Below are 20816 nucleotides of genomic sequence, written 5' to 3'. Positions count from 1 at the left end.
ATGTATTTACTGTGGCATATCTAAGTGGCCAAAGGACATATAAGTAATTCTCTTTGAAAGCATCAAAACTAGGCACTGAACGAGTTTAATCTGTAGAGTCTACCAATAATTTAAAACAGACCTTAACACTATTTTATTTAATATGAAAAGAAACTATACTTCAGATCAGAGAAAATAACAATGAACTCAGGGCTTCACCTCAATAAAAAACCGTCTCACTTCCTACCTGCCTTCTGGTCCATCCCGAAATCAGGTCTACTTTTCTCACTACCTCCCATCACCACCATGAACAGAAAGTTGAGACTTGGGCGTTAATTCTAATTTTCAGAACATACATTTTACTCAGGAGACCCAATTAAAAACAAACAAAAAGACCCTTCTCAGTCTATCAGAATAAAGAAATTACCTAGTTTATATCAAGTGGGCTTCAAATATGCCAAGTACTTATGTCAAGGAAATACCATTAATTTTTGTTGTGTGTGTAGTTTATCTCTGTATTTATCTTAAAACAAGATTTTAATATATAATTTGAAGTGCTAAATAATCTGGTTTAGAGGCTACTTTAGTCTGAAAACAGCTGGAAGTGGATGTACACCTTTAAAAGAGAGCCACTGGAGGCAAGTATGCAGAAGTCATCCTATTATAATAAAGTGATTGATACTGTCTGTAAAAAAAGCACAAAAAAGGATTAGATGTGGGTCTACATTTATTTATTTATTTTTTTTTTTTTTTTACATTTATTTTTAAAGAATTATTTCTTTCAAAATGAAAATGAGTCACAATGGCTGCTTTGCTAGATACAGTTTCTATTATACTGCTCTTGTTTTACTGACTAGTTCTTAATCCTGAGGCTTATACCTGGGACAGACATGCTTTAGGCATTTGTGAATGACACAGTTGACAACTGAGCTGCAAAAAGAATGAGGTCATGGGGCACAAGGCTGTAATTCTTTTCATGTTAATGACGGTAATGTAAGTCTGATACATGAGCAGTGTGCATTCAGAACACTCGTACCTGATAGCAGGTCGGGAAAAGAGAACAGGGACTCCAGTTTAAGGGTGGAAAACTGAGAAGTCATAACTACCCCAAAGATGTGAAGGAAACCACAAAAGACATGGGCCGGATTCTGCTGTAAAAAGGAAACGTATCACTCCCTTGGGGTTGATACACCAACAGCCTCAGCCCACTGTCATCTTGCCTCTTTCAGAGCTTTAACTACTATTTAATTTTATGGAAAATTAGACATCCCCAAACAAAAAGAGTGCTATTCACCAAAAGAAAGAGGTCTTATCAGCATGGAACTTAATAAGGAAAAGTATTTATTTGTGCCTTGCACAATTTTTGAAAGCTGTTATTGCTATTCAATTTTTGGTATTTACTATAGTGCTGGGTGCAAAGTCAACAAAAGAAAAGCTTATTGAATAAATGAATTACAGGATGAATGAAACGATACAGTAATTTCTTGAGAGCTCAAATTCCATTATAGTGACCCTTCTAGGCAGCCCTGAAAGGGTTCGGGCTACAGAAGAGTTCAGCGCATGCCACAAATGTGCTTGATCTGCTATAAAGTATATCAATTTTCAAGAATGTAATGCTTACATGAGGTAAAACCTGGAGGTCACCACCCCCAAACTAGCATATGCCAGCCTGCACTAAGGTAAATATCAAAAACTTTAACTGCTCAGTGTTAAATTAACCAAAGTTTCCTTCTAGGTCCCTCAAAAGAAAGAAATGTGTGTGAGGAATATTTGAAACACTCACTTGTAGATGAATGAAATGATACAAATCACAATCAGTACAAACTAATAATTGAACAACAGTGGAATAACAAAATATGAATTTGACTGTTTTGGTACAGAATGGTCCAAATGGTTTGCTCACATTTGTTAAAATCCGAACTGAAACAATGACATGTATAAAAGAATAGATAAAGTGGTTCCTGCATAATAGTCTGGTGTATCGTAAACTTCCAATCCCTGCTTTCTACTGATCAAGCCATGCGGCCTCAGGAGAGCAGTCAGGGTGACTTGAAACTGTCTTCCCTGGAGACTCCCCCCACTTGACATGCTCACTTCACATCCCAGCACAAGTGGTCACGCTGAGACTTTATGACTTGCTTTCTTCTTCCTCTGGTATTGTTTCCCAGATTGGCTTCTTGATGTGTTCTGGTAACTGTTCTAATTTTGTCTAAAGAGAGAAAAACAAAATTATAATATAATGTGGACTTAACTTTTCAGCCACAAATTGAATTTATTCATTCTGTTCCCTCAAGTCCTCTTGACTTTTTTCTTTTACCCTCTCATCTTGTTGTAGGGCTTTGAAACAGAGAAAAGAAAACTCGATGGTAGATTAACACTCTCACATACATAATCTATTTGCTCCTCAGTGATCTCCAGGGACCACCAATCAACGTGGAACCCGTGTCTAGACAACTGCTAAGAGGGAGGGAGGCGTCAGAGGTGGCTCCAGGAGGACATGGGCTGTGGCGGCAGCATTCTGTTGAGCTGCACCCTGCACAGTGGGTGTAGACCCCAACCACTGTGGCAACTCTGCCTCCAGGTCCTCCCCTCCACCCAGTGGGCTGGAATCAGGCGGCAATGTATCAGTACAACAATACACATCTCCCTCCAACAGAGGCAGAAATTCAAGTCATACCTTTGTAACTTCCATGGCAACTCCTTCAGGTAAGTTTCGCTGAATATATTCCAAGTAGACATCCGCTGTACTCCCAGTGAGATGTTCTAACTAAAATTTCAAACATGAAATTGATTCATGCTATGCTGGTTAAAGCAGAAATTTTGAGGTTTTTTTTTTTTTTCTGGTAAAAGCAGTAGAGTCTTTTCTTCATCTGTGAAATCTTACAGAATCCCAATTTAAAAGGAAAAAAGTGCAGATCCTCTGGTTGAACTGAACGAGGGGAGCAGAGCCGCAATGTCCCCTTTCCTCCCAAATGCCTTAAAGCCAGGGCTCCGTGGAACCCAGCTGGCAAGCATGGTATCAAAACAGTGTAAAAGTTTCACAAAACAACTCAAAACAAAAGGAAACAAAAGACTAAATTATAAAATACAGTTAGTATAAGATTTTGTGTGTTCCATGGCAAGGTGGATAAAATTTTGGATTTTTCTTTTTCATTTAAGGGTAGGACTATGTCTTAATATTTGTACTCTCAATGCCTAGTATAGAGCTTCTCATATAAAACATGCACAAGCACTTGTTTTAGTAACATTTACCAATCATTTACTATGAGATGAAATATTCTAAGTGCTTTAGATAAATATCTCATTTAATCCTCACACTAACTGTATGAAATTGGTACTGTTATTATTTCCAACTTAAAGATGAAGGACTTGAGGCACAGGTCACACAGCTAGTAAATGCCAGTACTTGGACCTAGCTGTCCAACTCCAAAGCCCATGCTTTCCCTTAACCACAAGACTGTGCTGACCTGGGTGGCTGCACAAATGAATGATAATCGACGAATGAAAAACCTTAATGCTGCCCATCATGGACATGGAGAATTCAGTGAGCCCGTGAGAAGAATTATTAGAGCTGTGTGAAAACGTAGCTAGAATTTTTGAAATATAAGCAAAATTATTCCAATGCTAGCTTACTGTATAAAAATTAGTCAACATAATGTGCACTACTGAGTTAAAGTATGAACTACTCTGAAGGATGGCTTTACTTGACTTTGATTTTCCTATCATGCTGCTTCTATAAACACAAAAAGACACTTACCTTCTCTACCACCATCTGGCATGGGCTGACTGAAAGGAAGTCTACTGGGCAACGTTAAAGGAAAGTTATGATGTGCTAATGTGAAATTTGGGGCATTTCTAAAAAATGCCTGAATGTCTGAAATAAACTCACCTCTAAACATCTGTAAAGTGTTCTCATTTCATACTGAACCCTGTGCTTCTTGAAAATATGCACTGATTTGAGAAGAGTAAATCGCTCTATTTTCCTTGGAGGTTCATGTCTGGAAAATTAATGGGCGAAGCAACATACTTAAGCTAAGTGATGTTAAAACCTGAGTCACTGATATCAAAGCATGATTCCACGATTTTGCAGGTCAGGCTCACGCCCAATTATAGGCGTTAACTACCATTTTACAGACTTCCATTTGTCAAGACTGTCATCTCTAACAACTGCTGTCATGAAGCTCCGGCTAAAATAAACCTGCAGACAGCAACAGGAACATTTGCCATCGACCCAAAAACAAGCCTTGGCATGCAAGTGCACACACACATGCCTCTGGCTTTCACACCCTTGAGGTCTCGCACTGACCAAACATATGAACTGTGAGGAGCAGCACCGTGTGCTGGACATGGTTGTACTGTCTGTCGTGTATCACAGATACAGTGAAAAGCACAAAACCATGGTCTGTTACGGGAAATGTGTGAGTTCCTTCAGCTTTGCTAGAAAGCAAGACTGGCAAAGCTCCATATGGGCCTCGTTGAACATCAGAAAGAGCAGGTGACAAAACACAGGAGGTGGTTATACTTGACCTTGCAGTGACTTCAAGGCCATACGAAGCTCGCCTTGCTCATGCATGAAAGTATTGGGTGAATGGTGTTTCTTAAGGCAGTTTTGAAACAATGAATATAATAGCAAAGATACCAAATCCAAGAGGCCTGAAAGAATTGCTTGTTCACCTAATCCACCTCCCTGCCCCATGGAGATCCCAGACACGAGGGCTTCTTGGGCCTCCTAAGTCTATGCAATTTCTAGAGAAAGGATTCCTTCATTTTCCTTGTTCACTCATTCTAGTATTTAAAAATTCTGGTAGACAGGAAAGGATGATCCTGCTTAGAATAATATAACAAACCTAATCTCTCCCCATCATGAGTTTCTATCCCATTTTAAGAGCTCAGACCTAGCTGGGACTGGCAGCATTTTTGACTGATTGTGTTATAGCAGCTAACAGGTCAGATTAAGAAAGATCATACTTACACTTTAACAGAGATACCAAGTTCTTTAGCAGCAAGCACCGCAAAATATTCATAACTGTCCAATACAGCCTTATCATGGCCTTTTACTAAAACTGATAGGCGCTTATATAACGTGTCTGGTTCATCAGAAACGGTTATCTGCAATTTTAAAATCAAAAAGAAAAGCTTCAGTCATGGTTCCTCTAATATTTACAATTGGAAAATTTAACGTATTACCCTCACCTGAACAACTTCAGAGTTTACTAATAAGTGGGGAGAAAAATGCTGAGTAACATCTTAACACAGCTTAAATATCTAGATACAACCACATTCAGACTCCACAATGACCCTTAAGAATCAGTTAAAATACAGTTTGAATCAAAAGGATTTTCAAGCAACCTACAAAATCACCAATGGAAACTTCGAGCTTAATAGTTATTAAACCCCAAATATACAACAGAAAAGGATTTGGGGTTCTGTTAATAAAAGTAGCCTGGTCAGAAGACCTGGATTGAGAATTAAACTCTGCCACTTAAAGCTGAATAACAACGGGCAAGTAATATAATCTCACTGAACTTAAGTTTTCTCACATATAAATAGGACAATACTTGTGCTACAGCTCATGGCATTTCTGTCGGGAACAAATAAGAGAGCACGGATTTAAGTGATTATAAGTTATAAAACATTGTTAAACAAAGGCGAGCTATTTCTATTCATATTCTTTTTGTTAGGTTTGTCCATGTTTATTTTGCCCGCTCTAATAGAAAAATTACTCATTTCTAACTAAAATGTCATGACACTGACTGTACAAATAACTTCTACCTCTTCCACCCTAATACTTAAAGATCTTAGAAATGATGGGTTTGACATTTCTGACTTTCTTCCAAGAGGTGAATTACCTTCACTTCAGTCATCCATCAAACCAGTAATTTGTATTACTAATCCAATGTTTCAGGGTTAAATTACTTTGCCCTTGAAAGGAGATCTACTTACTAACCAGGAAGCTAGATATTCACTCTCAATTACCCCAAATAGGGTTGTTGGAAGAAGAGAATATACTGATATCCTATCTCTTAAGTTGAGGGACAAGAGAAGGAGAATATAGCCCTAAAATGTATAATGACTTGTCTCTACAGGGTTTTAAAGATAATTCTGAATCTGTTACAAATATTAAAAATCAAAAGATTTTGCACAAATATTTGAATTTCATTTAGTTTGGAAAATTCAGACAATCTGACATCACTAGGTCTAATTTCCCACATGGCAACAACTGGCTACAGTAAGTAGCAGCTGTCTTGCTTATAAAGGGTACAGCCTGCCACTGTGCCCACCCTGTTACCGTTCCTTACAGGCCTGGCCTACGCAGGCATCTGACCTGGAGACCCGGGGTTTATATATGCTATGAAGTGAAAACACTGAACCAGCAGGCCATTAGGTATAACACAATTCCATTTTGGTGCTCATGGTGTGCACAGATGATTATATACAGACAAAGGTCTAGAAGGATACGTACCAAACTGTTAAAGGAGATTATTTTTGAGGGGTGGGGCTGGAAGCATTTGGAATTTAAAAAACTACAAATTATAGTTTGTAGTTTTAGGATTTAAAAAAACTACAAATAATACAAAAACTGGGTTGATGAAATCATGGCTTTCACTTAAAGGAAACAAGGTAACACAGCTGCTCCTGGATTTTCTCTACTTGTGATAATGCTCTCTCTCACAATAAAGCACTGTTCACTGTTCAATAAAGACTTGAAGCCTACAAAAAAAAAAAAAAAAAAAAAAATTCCATAATATAATACCAAGTATTCAGCATCATTAATTATGACAACTCCATACACTATGCTGAGCTAAAACCAAGACTACTCATTCCCACAGTTATTTGGGGTAAATACTTTATTCGATTAGCTCTTACCTTAATAGCCTGAAAGTGACCATAAGCACTCAGGGACATCAGTGAATACTTTCCTCAGGTGCACTGTGCACCTGCCAGTATTCCAGAACAAATTTTTTTATTCATAAACTGTTTGGGAAACAGCCCCAAATGAAATAATGAGGAAAATTTACTGCTAATGTAGCTTCTTATGCCAAGAAATAGGGAGTGCATACCGTAGGCTTGGTCAAATCCTTGGGAACATCAACGTGTAGGTGTGAAAACTGTACCCACTTCATATTGGTGCTGCTATGTGCGGAAACAAAGAGAAACCTAAGTAAAACAGCACAAGTGCCCATTTTCTTATTCAATTTAGCACATCCAATTATATACTTACAGAAGAACGCCACCATTTTTGGCTGTACTGCTCCTGGAACTGCATACAGAAAAATTCCTCGAACCCTTAAAAAGAGGGGGATGTGTGTTAGAATTAAAATCAATTCCCAAACCATTCATAGTTTCCATTAAAAACCAAAAGGTGCAGGATGCTTCAAATAACAGGCTATCTCATTATTTTAGATGAAGATATTGGGGTAACTAAATTGCCAAATTAGATTTCATTTAAAAAAAAGAGGACAGTGGTAGAGTTGATAATCAAAAAGGACTCTCAAAATACTAGAGACTGTATTTTTTATAGCTCAGGAGCAAGAACTTTTTTTTTTTTTAATTTATTTAATTTATTTATTTTTGGCTGCGTTGGGTCTTCGTTGCTGCGTGCGGGCTTTCTCTAGTTGCGGCGAGTGGGGGCTACTCTTTGTTGCGGTGCGCGAGCTTCTCATTGTGGTGGCTCCTCTTGTTGCGGAGCACGGGCTCTAGGCACGCGGGCTCAGTAGTTGTGGCTCGCGGGCTCTACAGCACAGGCTCAGTAGTTGTGGCACGTGGGCTTAGCTGCTGCGGGGCATGTGGGATCTTCCCAGACCAGGGCTGGAACTCGTGTCCCCTGCACTGGCAGGCAGATTCTTAACCACTGCACCACCAGGGAAGCCCAGGAACAAGAACTTTTTTAAAAAACAATTCTCACATTAACAGCTATGAATTAAATATGCAGACATCAAGGAAGAAAACATGTGACTTCATTTTCCCATTTTTTTTTACAGATTAAATATATTTCAACATAATACTTCTTTTACTTAAATATTTTTGAGCATTAAAAAAAAGCGTCTTTATAATTTAACTTATGGAGCTGGAATAAGAATTCTAAAGTACCCTTCTTTGAAGCTTTCATACACCTTTTCCAGCATATTTATTTCTTGGCCTGGCTGAGACAACTAGCTTATAAACGTCTAATTTTATAAGTAAGTTGAAATACACATTGGAATTTACACCCATCTTCACTACTGTGCCTCATACTGCAACAATACAGCGTTTCCAAATCCTTACTGTCAGCTCCCCCTGGTGGAACAAAATTTCTTGTTGTAGGAAACCTATGGTACTCTATGTAATACACATTTGCCACCTGTTTTTTTCTTAAGCTTTCCCAAGATTTAAAAGTGTAACCTGAGAAACTGGAAGCTCAACAGGATCCTGAAAAATACTTTAAAGATGAGAATAACAGTTTAGTACAAATGAAACTTAATTAGAACAGCAGAGGGTCACCTATGTTAAAAAAAAAAAAAAAAACCTATTCTTAGCTAATTATCCTTCTTCCACTCTTCACCCAAGATGGAGGCAAATCAAAACTTTCAGTCTCTCTTGGATCAAGGGAGAAAAGCAAAAAGAAGAAAGGAAATCAAGCACAATACAAGGTAGTAAGAGGTACGTGCCATTTTCCACACATAATCACAGAGAAAATTCCCTCCCCACATTTATATCCCTAAGCCCACAATCCAGTTATGTAGAAGGCCCACAGGTCTAAGGAATATGACACTTCCCAGGCATCTTTTCCCAGTATAAACCCCCTGCTTTTAAAAAGTTGGAGCCTAAAGTGCTGTTACACCCACAAACTAACCTTAAGAAGTTCTTAAGCTTTCCTTCCTTTTCTTTTCTTTCTTTTTTTTGAGGAGGTGGAGCCTGTTCTGGGTAAGTGGGTCTTAAAATAGTTCAAAATTTCAACCTCTAACAGCGCCTGATTTAATAACGGTGGTTCTCAAAGTGTGGTCTAAGGACTTCTGAGGGGCTCCTGAGACACCTTCAGAAGGGGCCTGGGAGACTAAACTTATTTTCATAATAACAGTAAGATGTAATTTGCAACTTTCCCACTCTATTCTCTCACCAGTGTACAGTGAAGTTTTCCAGAGGCTGCAGGACGTGTGATATAGCAACAGATTGCAGAAGCAGCTATGAGAGCCAAGCTGTCTTCTATTAAGCCAGACATTAAAGAGATTTGCAAAAACATAAAACATTGCTACACTTCTCTCTCAATTTGTTTGGGAAAATATAGTTGTTTTCCATAAAAACGTTAATTATGTTAACATGTAATGAGTTTATTAGTGTTATTTTTAAATGAACAAAAGCATTTTTAAGATTCTCGGTTGTATTTTCTAATAAGCTAAAAATCGATAGCTAAAACCCACAAAACCCAAAGCTCTTCGGAGTCCTCAACCATTTTTAGAGTGTAAAGAAAGGGGTGCTGAGGCCAAATAACTTAAGAACCGCCGCTTAAATTTTTGCTTTTTCTCCAAAGAACCGAGCAGAGGATATCTAACCCACTCCTCTGACTTCAGCGATTCTCATCTAAATCTCAGAAACCCGGGTATCCAGAAGGTATCTCAATCTGGTTCCGTGGGAAGCGTCTAAGATCTCGTGCCACCTAATTTTCGCGAGGTGAACCTTCTTGACTTCTCTGAGCCTCAGTTTATTTCGCAAACGTGAAAGGCGGGGTCTGGAACGTGCGCTGTTCAATATCCTTTCCAGGCCTGACAGTCTACGATTTTTCTAGTTCCTGTCTTTGCCCTGACTCATTAACTTATGTTTTATCCTATGAGATAATTCGAGATAAAATCAGCTCTTTTCTCGCCACCTTCCTGCAAACAACGGGCCATGCGTAATAAATATCGCGGAAAGCTCCAGATGTTAAGAATGACAGGGCGTCCCTGGTGGTGCAGTGGTTGAGAGTCGGCTTGCCAATGCAGGGGAGGCGGGTTCGAGCCCTGGTCTGGGAAGATCCCACAGGACGCGGGAGCAACTGGGCCCGTGAGCCACAACTACTGAGCCTGCTCATCTGGAGCCTGTGCTCCGCAACAACAGAGGCCGCGATAGTGAGAGGCCCGCGCACCGTGATTAAGAGTGGCCCCCGCTTGCCGCAACTAGAGAAAGCCCTTGCACAGAAACGAAGACCCAACACAGCTAAAAATAAATAAATAAATAATAAAAATAAAGGAATTCCTTTTTAAAAAAAATGACAGGTGGCAGCAAGACGTAATGGTTACCGTCCTTGTTGGGCCGCCTAGTCCCCCCAGCGCACCCCGTACCTGCCAGAGACGCCGTCCCAGTGGCCCAAACGCCGCTCGCACCGCCATCTTGCCGTTCCCGCTTCCCGGGATCGCTTCCGGGGTCACGGAGGAGTCCTCTGACCATAGAGTTCTGCAAAAGGAGAGAGTGTATCCTTTGTGTTCCGGCACCGGAACAACCATAGAGACGCGATTCCACGCTCTCTGAGGGTGGGACTGTGAATGTAGCCGGCCTCCTTCCGGTCGCAACCTGACCCCTACGCCGTCCTGTAATAGTTTCAGCTCGTATCTGGTTACCGAGTTCTGTCAGCGCTTTCCTTTTCAAATCGTGTTTGTCCTTTGCGGTTCCTGTTTTGTTGGAGGCAAACACAACAAACACATGCTTGGAAAAAATATAAGTAATATATTGACACTGGTTATCTCTGAGCAGTGGATGAATGGTTGATTTTTTTTCCTATTATAACGGAGCAAAGGGCTTGTGTGCCCGTGGCTCGCAGAAAGCCAAACTGACAGCGGGAGTTCGTAGCCGAGTAAGGATTTATTACAGGGCGCCAAGCAAGGGAGTAGGAGACAAGCCTCAGATCCACTCCAACTTGGTATTTGAGTTAGGGGGTTTTTGTTTGTTTTTTAAAGGAGAAGATCAAAGAGACTGGGATTAATCACCTTGTGACATTTCTGAATTGTAGTTTTGGGAGTCACAGTGTCTCTGTTTAAGATTCGCTGGCCAGGTGGTCCATGACTCGGGATCTGTTACCTCATCTTGCCCTGGAGAAACAACCTGAGTTAGTACTTAAATGGTGATAGCTATAACAACAGTAGCCTTGGCAGGCTGCCCAGTGTCCTTTTCAGAATCAGGCTCCCTCTGTCAATTGTGACATTCAGAGTTGGCTAGTCTCTCTTAGCCAGTGGAGTTTTCCTATAGCTCTCCAACTCTGTTGCTGCTTTTGAAGCATTAGTCTCTCCTCTGGGATGGCTCCTCAGCCTGCCTCTGCCCCCTTGAGCAGCCTTATCTGGGTGAGGGTTCTGCAGCTGCCAGTGATGGTGATCTTACAGCTTGCAAACAACTTTTCCCTATGTCACCTAATCTGATCCTCACAAGAAGACGTGCATCTTGTCCTAATTTAATAGGTGAGGAAACTGAGGCTCAGAGATGAAATGACTCATTCAAAGTCATATGGGTGAGTTAGTTACAGCTGAACCAATAACCATCTTCAAAATCCTAGTTCAGTGCCTTTTCCACCCCTGCAGCACCCCTGGTGCTGACTTTGTAATAAGGTCCAGTTCTACTAAGTAGAACTCTTAGTAGTCTCTTTTGGATGTGAGGCATAGAGATCCCCATTTCCCCATGCTCCTGCAAGAAAAGTTTATTTTTTATTTTTAAAGACATGTATGGCCTGAACTGCTCCTGCAATTGGAAAAGTGGGCTCAAAGCAGCCTTAGGGACTGGATGCCCTCTCCACCCCTAAGGCCAAACATGGTCTCTTTATTGATGGGCTTTCTCTGCTTACAAATAGTTGGTGCTCCCTCAGAATTCTGCTTGCTGCCTTTGGCTCGCCAAGTTTCTCCATTCATACTCTCAAATGTGGGAATTGGATTTGGTCCCCTCATTTTCCGGGGCTAAATCATGTCATGTGTCATCAAATGGACTATGGGCCTAATAGCTTGGGGTCAGGTGCTGGCCCTGGTCCAATTAGCTGGGGGTAAGGTGGGAGTCATTGTGAGGGGCAAACTCAGGTTTTGCCAACAGTGGGGCTGTGGACAGAGCCCTTTGGTATGGTGTGTGGGCATGGACAGTGTGGAGGTTTTTGTTAACGTGTATAAGTTCTTAGTTTATTAGCGTGGACAGTGTTCTAAAGCTTGGCCAGTCCATTATGGGTCTTTTCCCTATGACCTAAGCCTTCAAACCTCTGAACTAGTGTAAATGAGCAGGAGATCAAGTTGATGCAAGTCCACCTTGCTTTATATCCAGGAAAAATAAAAGTGTGTGCATCAAACATTTCTAAGTTATATCATACTTTGATTGCACCGGTTGTTCTGTTTTAAAAGACAGATCTTCTCACTTGATTGTGATGGTTTCATGGTTATACACTTATCTCCAAACTCATCAAGTTGTATACAATAAATATGTATAGCTTTTTATGTGTCAACCATACCTTAATAAAGTGGTTGGGGAAAAAAAAAAAAGAAATAGCAAGACTGCCAAAAATAAAATTACATAAGCAGAGGAAGTAAGGAAGTAATGACCCCAAACAGCCCAAAGAGAGATCCGTGTTGTATGTTAAGGATATGTGTGCTGGAATGCAAATCAAGCATGTATGGCTGCTTGGCCTTTACGACTCAAACAGAAACATTAAACACTTCCCTTGGGGGGGTTGTGGGAGGAGGACAGCTCTTTTCAAAAGATTCTCTCTCATATAAAGCAATAATCAGCCCTTTGGCTCTTTTATACAGGGATATCTGAGACCCAAAGATCACTATGGTTCACTTAGGAATATATTATTCAATTTCTTAACATGCCTTCCTAATTATGTTTTGTTTATACCAACATTAAAACTCAGCCTCAGTCCACAGCTGGCTGGCTGTGGCTGAGGAAGGTAGAATGGGAGTCTGTGGAATTCAGAATTGACTTTAGGTAAAGTCAAAAGAGGTTTTATTTACACACACACACACACACACACACACACACACACAGGTATGCTGGATAAGCATACCTGGAAGATTAGAGAGATAATTAACAAATAGTTGCTGAGCACCTGTTATAAATTGCTGTGAATATGTGGGTGATGGTGAGATGGTTCAGTAATAATAATAAAGCATGACCTTTGCTCTTCCCAGTGATGGAACTGGATCTGTTCCCAGGTCCCTATATGTTTTTTCTAAGTATTAAATTCCTTGGCAGGCAGGCAGGAATGATGTCACAGTCATCTTTAGCTACTCAACTGCCCCGTGTATAATACAGCATGGAATAGTGCCTGGTATGTGAGTAATGAATGAGACTAAAACAGTAGGAAAAAGTCTTCAGATTGGACACCTGAGCCCCTGGAAGCAGAATTTAAATTTCCAACACTGGCTAAATGCAGTGTTCGTAAAGGAAGAGCTATTTTCTTTGGCACATGACTAACACTGCCCAAATTAAAAGTATAAAACCCCAAAAGAACGTAGAAGATCAAGGTCTTGAACAGGTATGCCCTACTTAAATTCTGTATGAAATCTAGAATTTCAGATTTCTCCTGAACTTTGCTGTTGACCATTAAAAAGTAAACACACTTTGTAGAATTTGGAAATCCAGATTAGCAATGCCTATAAACCAGGGTGGACTGGATTTTGTTGGCGCTTCCCTGTGAGATAAGCCATGTGTAATACTGAGCTCCCCCAAACTGCATTGTGAGTAGTACGGGTTAGAGGCCATCAACCCTTCAAGTGGCTCATCCACAGCTTGAGAAGCAGAAATATTCATCTTGGCCTCCAGGGTAGGGGTGGGGGCATTTATATGAGCATTAAATCTGATCAACCTGGGCTTCCCTGGTCGCGCAGTGGTTAAGAATCCGCCTGCCAATGCAGGGGACACGGGTTCAAGCCCTGGTCTGGGAAGATCCCACATGTCGCGGAGCAACTAAGCCCGTGCACCACAACTACTGAGCCTGCGCTCTAGAGCCCGTGTGCCACAACTACTGAAGCCCGCGTGCCACAACTACTGAAGCCCACACACCTAGTGCCTGTGCTCTGCAACAAGAGAAGCCGCCGCCATGAGAAGCCAGTGCACCGCAACGAAGAGTAGCCCCCTCCTCGCCGCAACTAGAGAAAGCCCGCGCGCAGCAATGAAGACCCAACGCAGCCAAAAATAAATAAATAAAATAAATAAATTTATATATATTAAAAAAACCGAATCAGCAGCCCTCTAAACCTGTCTCCAGAAACAAACTAACAGTAAATTAGCATTGAGAAGTCATTTCAGCAGCTAGAAAGAAGGAATGTTTAAGCCAAATGAAACTCAAAAAGATAACATTTTATTTTCAGAGCAGCTGATGCAATATTGAATCAGGTTTTCACAAATAAATATGACAGTGTCTACTTGGTTACATCTCTGTTTGATGAATGCCTATCTGTAAGAACTGTAATAAATTTCTGAGGAGGCTAATGACCAGAACCTTTTAAGTAAAATTCTCCTGGCTTGCTTTCTGAAAAAAAAGTATTGTGGCAATTAAAATAAAATGCTCATCGCTCAGGGGGAAAACCAACCTAGAATGCCCCAGTTGTTTTTGTTTTTAAGGAATGCACCTTTTGAGGACAAGTCTATAAAACATCTTTATTTATTTGTTACATATGATGTTTAAATATAACTTTGCTTTCAAGCTTCAAACTTTTTTTTTAAACCCCTGGGAAAATAAGACTTTTGGTTCGCCTTAACAAAAACTGACCTAGGAAGAAACACTTTTAGCAAAATGTATTATAAAATTCACTAGAAAATACTGTCCTCTTTTTGCCAAAATGTTACATAAAATCCTTATTAAAAATACACACGTTACAAAAGAAGAAAGTATGAATATGCTATACATAGTGCTTTTGATATGGACCAAGGGACCTGCATTCTGGGGAAAACACAGTGAAGCACATTAGATATTATGATGTCAACTTAAAATAGTGCAAACCAGAATAAATTACATCCTAAAATGGGAAGGCATGCAAGTCATTTCCTACGAATAGAACACAATGAAGCCAGAACAGGAAGCAATCACAACCACTATTTAAAAATGTTTTCCTTTTTATTACATTAATTTTTTTCAAAAATACTTTTCTTTACAATAGAACTCCTAGAAAATATTTACAACCTTCCTCTAATAAAATAGAACAGCAGTTAAATATATTTGAAAATAAGATGGGTTTTTCCATAAAATATATCTTTTAACTTTTTATATACAAGCTTTCTCAAAGAGGTCTAAATTCACTAATGAAAAACTATCTGATAGTAAACAGTAACTGTGTTGAGGACAAACCATTGGGAAGAAAAGTTCTTTAGGGTGGGGAGGAGGGGGGGAGGAGCCAAAACACAACACATACATGCAGGCAGAATCATTTCAGGAAAAAAATAAGTGCAGTATTTTACTATGAAGTCAATTCTTTAAGTTGATATTGTGAAGAAAAATACTAATTCAGGAAAGTGAACTGTCTCATCAAGGAGGAGTTCTTTGGTTATTTCAAGTCAAAAATGCAAATGCTATACTGCATGGAAAATCAAAATTAAATTGTGCATTATATTTTTGCCTTGGCAACTCAGTTTATTTTAATGTTTTAAACTGGAACAGCCGGGCAAGTCTCCAAACAGAACGAGTACATTTGCTTTATAAACATTTTTCCGGGTGTTTGCTCCTTTGCTAGATAAGCTTTCATAGACCCAATAGCAGAACCATTCCAGAATCCTTCTCAGACACCCACAAGTGGAGGGAAGTAGTCACTGGGACAGATGGGATCAGCCGATACTACAGTTGGAATGGTTCTGGAATAGTTCTGCCACAAGGCTGATGCCCTCCCCAGGCAGTTCTGAACTCAGAACATTGAATAATTTGTCAGAAATGGCAGCAAATGAAACACTTTTTTTTTTTCCCTAAAAAAGGATAAAGGAAATCTTCAAGACCTCTTTTTCTGAAAACTAAATGGTGGCAATGAAAAGAACCTTTGTATTGATCTTCCGTCCATGGCTTTCCTGAGATTCAGAGGACACTGCCTGTGTGGGGCTGCTGTGGGTCTTCAGTGTGTGCTAGAAGCTTTTGCTGAGACAACTTAAAGATGCTCCAGTCCTATCCTCGTGCTTCCGCTGACATCCTCTTGTAACATCAAGCTATTACTGTGCCAGCAAAGTGCCCTGGCAGGATTGCCACACCTGCAGGAGCTGGGGCATCAGAAGCGTAAGCTCTGTGCTGGGGCCGCATCCCAGCCTGAAGGCGCATGCACTCATTTGCCCTGACGGAGCCCATGGAGGAGTCTGACTCAGCTCAAAAGCCTGAGCTCGATGCCATTTTTGAAGGATTACAGGTTTATTACCTTCAAGTACAAACAGCAACCCTGCCGGCAGGGACAGGAGGAGACAGAGCAGGGGTATGTAGCTTGGAGAGTTCTAGAAGGGCTTTGGTAAATGACTTTAATGAATACATTGTTTGAATGCAAACACTGTAGCTGAAGTGGTATCTGAAACCATTTTTGTTGGCCTTTAATGCTATTTCCCTTGTATTTGCCATCAGATTTGTTAGACAACCCTTTTCCTCAGAGTTAGCGTCAAGGTAAACTTCGGTCCAGCACAGGCGAATGACAGCAGAATCCTAGTGAATGAGGTTTCACAGTACTTCCAAGTGGCACAGAGTAATTTCAGAACTCCACTGACCTTTAACAGTGTGGCAAAAAAGAATCAGCTCTTCTGATCTAGTTTTTGGGCCTCTTGGCATTCCAGGGACTTTAATCTGTGCTCCTCCACCAACCTCCCTGAAAACAGCCCTGGCAACTTAATAGTTGGGGTTATTTTCCTCCAGACGGATTTCCAGTCGGCTCAGGCCAACTGGAAAAGAAGCATGTGAAATTTAGAAGATCTGAGTTCTTGGAAATCCAAGGGATCCTGCTAACCCACGAATTGGAGTCAACCGGTCTTCAGGGAACTGGGAAGAGGACGCACTTGCTCCATGAATCACCTTCGTAGTAAATCACGGCCAGGGAGGGAAAGCCTGAAATGACACAGCACTCGGTTTTCAGAAACAGGCCGAGTGACAGGCAGGGCAGGGAGAAAAATGACTTTCACGTTTGGTCAACTCTTCAAATGACGTGTGTGCTAGAAGAAAGCTGTGGAACACAGGGCTGCCTTTGCTCACTGGAAAGCTACTTCCTAGCATGGTCTCCTGGCAAAGACGCCAAGTTCACTGTGAACTGCGGAATGAGGTCAGCACAAAAATGACTTTTGGTGGGAAAGGATGGCCCAAGACCCCAGCACAAAGAAAGTAGCCTGCTTTACACACACACACACACACACACACACAGACTCTCTCACTCACTCACTCACGCAAGCTTTGGGATAAAAGGCAACCAGGATGGTTGGCATCTGAAAGCAAAAGAACATGAACGTCAGGTTCATTCCCAACCAGGAATGAGTTCATTCCTGGGAATGTAGCCCAGATGAAACACATCTTAAAGTAGGATTGTGCCAATTATTTATTCCCCCCCAACCTCCCACAAAACAATTATTTTTAAATAAAAGGAAAAAAGCCCGATTTTTTTCTAAACCTGAAAAAAACGACCACTTTTTAAACAGGTAGTTTAAAATGGTTACAAAACAAGCAGGCAGTCCAGCTTTCCTGATGAATGAGGATGGAGACCGTGGGTTTTCGCTGTCTCCCAGCGACACACAGGGCTTTAGAGTTCCGTGTCACCCTGAAGCAAAACTGAATCTTGATCATCCAAGAGGAGACCGGTGTCCACGACCTCGGCCTCTTCCATGACGCCTCCTAACTGCTGGACGACGTCGTCGTCGAGGATGTCCACGTCCTTGATGGGTTTGATCAGACTCAGCTGGTCCAGGGGCAGCAGCCCCGGCGGCCCCACCGGCCCCGTAGTCCTCTCAATCGTGGCTGCCATTTCAGCCGCAAAAGCCGCCTTCTGGGCTTTCTGCCTCTGCTGTTCCTCCTGCTGCCTGTGAGTTTTCATGTGTGCATTTCGGCTTTTGATCTTGAAGAAGACTCTATAAAAATGAAGAAAAAGAAGCATGTGAAATTTAGAAGATCTGAGTTCTTGGAAATCCAAGGGATCCTATAGGGAAGAGCAGGTGCATGGTCTGCTGTCTGGTTTGGGGTGGCTCTGACAGAGTTCCCATCTCCTTAGCTCCCAAGACCTCCTCCCCTGGTGACCTGTTAACCTCTCTTCTCGCCAAGCGTTCCAAGGAAAGGGGATGCGGACAGGAACACGTTTACAGTGTGTTGGGCTTTCTCTCTGTGACAAGCTTCTCTCTGTGAAAGCTTTCCTGTCCATCTGTGGCCTGGGGCACAGGCATTTCTTTCCTCCTTATCTTCCCCGTTTCCTCTCCATCACTGACCAAGCCCTCTCGACCAACCTGAGAATCCCCGTATCATGCTGCCAAGCTCTGTCGGTTCCCACCGTAAAACAACCCGTCCTCTGCCTCTGGCCTCCTGTCCCTGTCGTTCCCGTCAAAATTCTAGAGGGTCTGCCCGCACACACGTACAGCTCCTCTTTCCTCCACACTCTCCAACTGCACTGTCGTCCCCTCCACTTCAGTCCAAGTGCTTGAGATCGCTAGTGGCTGTGTGGCCAAATCCAACAGCCCCTCTTCTGTCTTCATCGTACTGGACTTCTGAGCTGCACTGACCATTCCTCTTCGCCCAAGATCCCGTCTCGTTTTGGCCATCATATATCATAGTTCCCTCCTGTTTGCTTTAGAATGAAATAGTGGTTCTCAGCTAGGGGGGATTCTGCCTCCACAGGGAATATCTGGCAACGTCTGGAGACATTTTTGATGGTCACAGCTGGGTGGTGGTAGTGGTACTTCTGGCATCGAGTGGGTAGATGCCGGGGATGCTGCTGAACACCCTACAATACAGAGGGCAGGCCCTCTTCCCCAAATAAGGAATCATCAGACCCAAAATATCAGTGCCAAGGCTGAGAAATCCTGGGCTAAGGGGTCTGCCAACTATGGTCAGTGGGCCAAATCCTGCCCACTGCCTGCTTTTGTAAATAAAGTTTTACCAGAACGCAGACATGTTTAATTGTTTATGTATCGTCCATGGCTGCTTTTGCACTAACATGGCACAGCTGAGTAGCTGTGACAGAGACAGAATGACCTGCAAAGCCTAAAATATTTTTTTTTTTTTTAAGTTGAGAATTATGTTTTTGTTGTTGTTGTTGTTGTTTTGGCTGTGTTGGGTCTTTGTTGCTGCACGTGGGCTTTCTCTAGTTGCGGCGAGCAGAGGCTACTCTTCGATGCAGTGCGCGGGCTTCTCATTGCAATGGCTTCTCTTGTTGTGGCTCGCGGGCTCTAGAGTGCAGGCTCAGTAATTGTGGCGCACGGGCTTAGTTGCTCTGCGGCATGTGGGATCTTCCTGGACCAGGGATCGAACCTGTGTCCCCTGCATTGGCAGGCAGATTCTTAACCACTGTGCCGCCAGGGAAACCCAGCCTAAAATATTTCTATCTGGACCTTTTTTTTTTTTTTATTTTTTTTTAAATTTTTTTTTTTTTTATTTTTACTGATTTTTGGCCATGGTATTCTATTTATTTATTTATTTATTTATTTTTGGCTGTGTTGGGTCTTCGTTTCTGTGCGAGTGCTTTCTCCAGTTGCGGCAAGCGGGGGCCACTCCTCATCGCGGTGCACGGGCCTCTCACTGTCGCCGCCTCTCTTGCTGCGGAGCACAGGCTCCAGACGCGCAGGCTCAGTAGTTGTGGCTCACGGGCCCAGTTGCTCCGCGGCATGTGGGATCCTCCCAGACCAGGGCTCGAACCCGTGTCCCCTGCATTGGCAGGCGGACTCTCAACCACTGCGCCACCAGGGAAGCCCCTGGACCTTTTTCAGAGCAAGTTTGTCCAGATGTTAGACGGCCTGTTTTTAGAGAGGGAGGGTGGCATAAATATTTATTCCTGAGCTCATAAATGGAAAAAAAAACCTGATTTCTAAGACCCGTGTCTTAGAACAGAGTTGATGAATCACCACTGGACATACTGAAAACTGTCTAATGTAATGAACATAATTTCAGCAGCTAAAAAAAGGATTCTGCAAACATGTGCCTGATGTTATTCCTCATCTGGAAAACCATAGAAAATATTTCTGTTTTCCATAAAAATCTTAACTGGAGTTATGGTAGAAAAAGGTCCCAAGCAACATAAAAACAAGACAAGAAAAACATTTAATGGAAGTCACCAAAAGACAACCAGAGCTTGAAATACTTATTTCTGGTTGTTAAAATGTCCTTTGTCGCCACCTAGTGGAATAAGGAGTTGTCGCCTGTTGGAGGGGAGTGAGTGAAGGGAAGATGCTGGTTCCTGAGAAGAAACTGGTGAGACTCCCCCTTCCCTGCCTCTCCCACCCCAGGGCAAGTAGGGGGGAGTCCGACTGAGGAGGTTTCACTATTTCAAGTAAGTAAACCCGATGATCAATCCAGGGGCTCACTTATTCCTTGCTGACATGAAGATGATACCATGTCCTGGCTCTGAAGGACATTAGAGCCCAGAGGAGGGGACCCACGCCTAAGTCTGTCTCCCCATCTCTGCAGGAAGAGAGTTGCTAGTTCCAACTCACTTTGGCAGGTGCCACTGACCTATGGCTAACAGTACCTACCTCATCGGGCTTAAGATTAAATTAATCAATACACGTAAACATCCTTTAAAACAGTGCCAGGCAAATACTGAGTAACTGATAAGTGACAGAATTATTAAGATGCCTGAAATACGCCTGAAATATTCCATGAGGATGAAGATTATAAACAGAGGTCCCAGTTGGCCTCATTCATACAACTAGGGATGTTCCCTTGGTAGTTTCAGCAGCTACCTCGTGGGCATCTCTCCAGGTAACACTGC

General features: G+C 41.9%; 2 protein-coding genes across 10 annotated transcripts in view; both read right to left on the bottom strand.

The window, feature by feature from the left end:
- Positions 1-693: 693 nt before the first annotated feature.
- Positions 694-10349, bottom strand: MRPS10 (mitochondrial ribosomal protein S10). 3 transcript variants are annotated; one of them, XM_059938692.1, is made up of 7 exons: positions 10275-10349; positions 7202-7266; positions 7041-7113; positions 4952-5088; positions 3869-3977; positions 2657-2746; positions 694-2188 (listed from the first exon to the last, which is right to left on the bottom strand). In XM_059938692.1, exons 1-7 carry the CDS (start codon positions 10320-10322, stop codon positions 2108-2110), a joined length of 603 nt encoding a protein of 200 aa, XP_059794675.1. In that variant the 5' UTR covers positions 10323-10349; the 3' UTR covers positions 694-2107. The 3 variants fall into 3 exon arrangements, with proteins under 3 accessions (XP_059794675.1, XP_059794676.1, XP_059794674.1); XM_059938693.1 differs by having other exon boundaries at positions 7041-7110; XM_059938691.1 differs by lacking the exon at positions 10275-10349 and having other exon boundaries at positions 7202-7329.
- A 4727-nt stretch (positions 10350-15076) lies between these two features.
- The window catches only part of TRERF1 (transcriptional regulating factor 1), a 199048-nt gene continuing 193308 nt past the window's right edge, over positions 15077-20816 (bottom strand). For 5 of the 7 annotated variants that reach the window (XM_059938685.1, XM_059938684.1, XM_059938686.1 and 2 more), the window contains one exon: positions 15078-17970. In XM_059938685.1, the coding sequence (XP_059794668.1) occupies positions 17646-17970 (325 nt within the window). In that variant the 3' untranslated portion in view covers positions 15078-17645. Of the gene's footprint in view, positions 17971-20816 lie in introns of all 7 variants that reach the window. The other 2 variants (XM_059938689.1, XM_059938688.1) reach the window with 2 other exon arrangements.

The sequence above is a fragment of the Balaenoptera ricei genome, chromosome 11 (assembly GCF_028023285.1).
Source record: "Balaenoptera ricei isolate mBalRic1 chromosome 11, mBalRic1.hap2, whole genome shotgun sequence".
In the NCBI taxonomy this organism is placed as follows: Eukaryota; Metazoa; Chordata; class Mammalia; order Artiodactyla; family Balaenopteridae; genus Balaenoptera; species Balaenoptera ricei.
This window is presented reverse-complemented; position numbering and strand designations above follow the sequence as displayed.

Coding starts and splice junctions, on each gene's coding strand:
- MRPS10 (XM_059938691.1), bottom strand. CDS start 7,329: ATGGAAACTATGAATGGTTTGGGAATTGATTTTAATTCTAACACACAT. Junction 7,114..7,201: donor AAAAATGGTGGCGTTCTTCT/GTAAGTATATAA, acceptor TTCCGCACATAG/CAGCACCAATATGAAGTGGG. Junction 5,089..7,040: donor AGGATTTGACCAAGCCTACG/GTATGCACTCCC, acceptor TTAAAATTGCAG/ATAACCGTTTCTGATGAACC.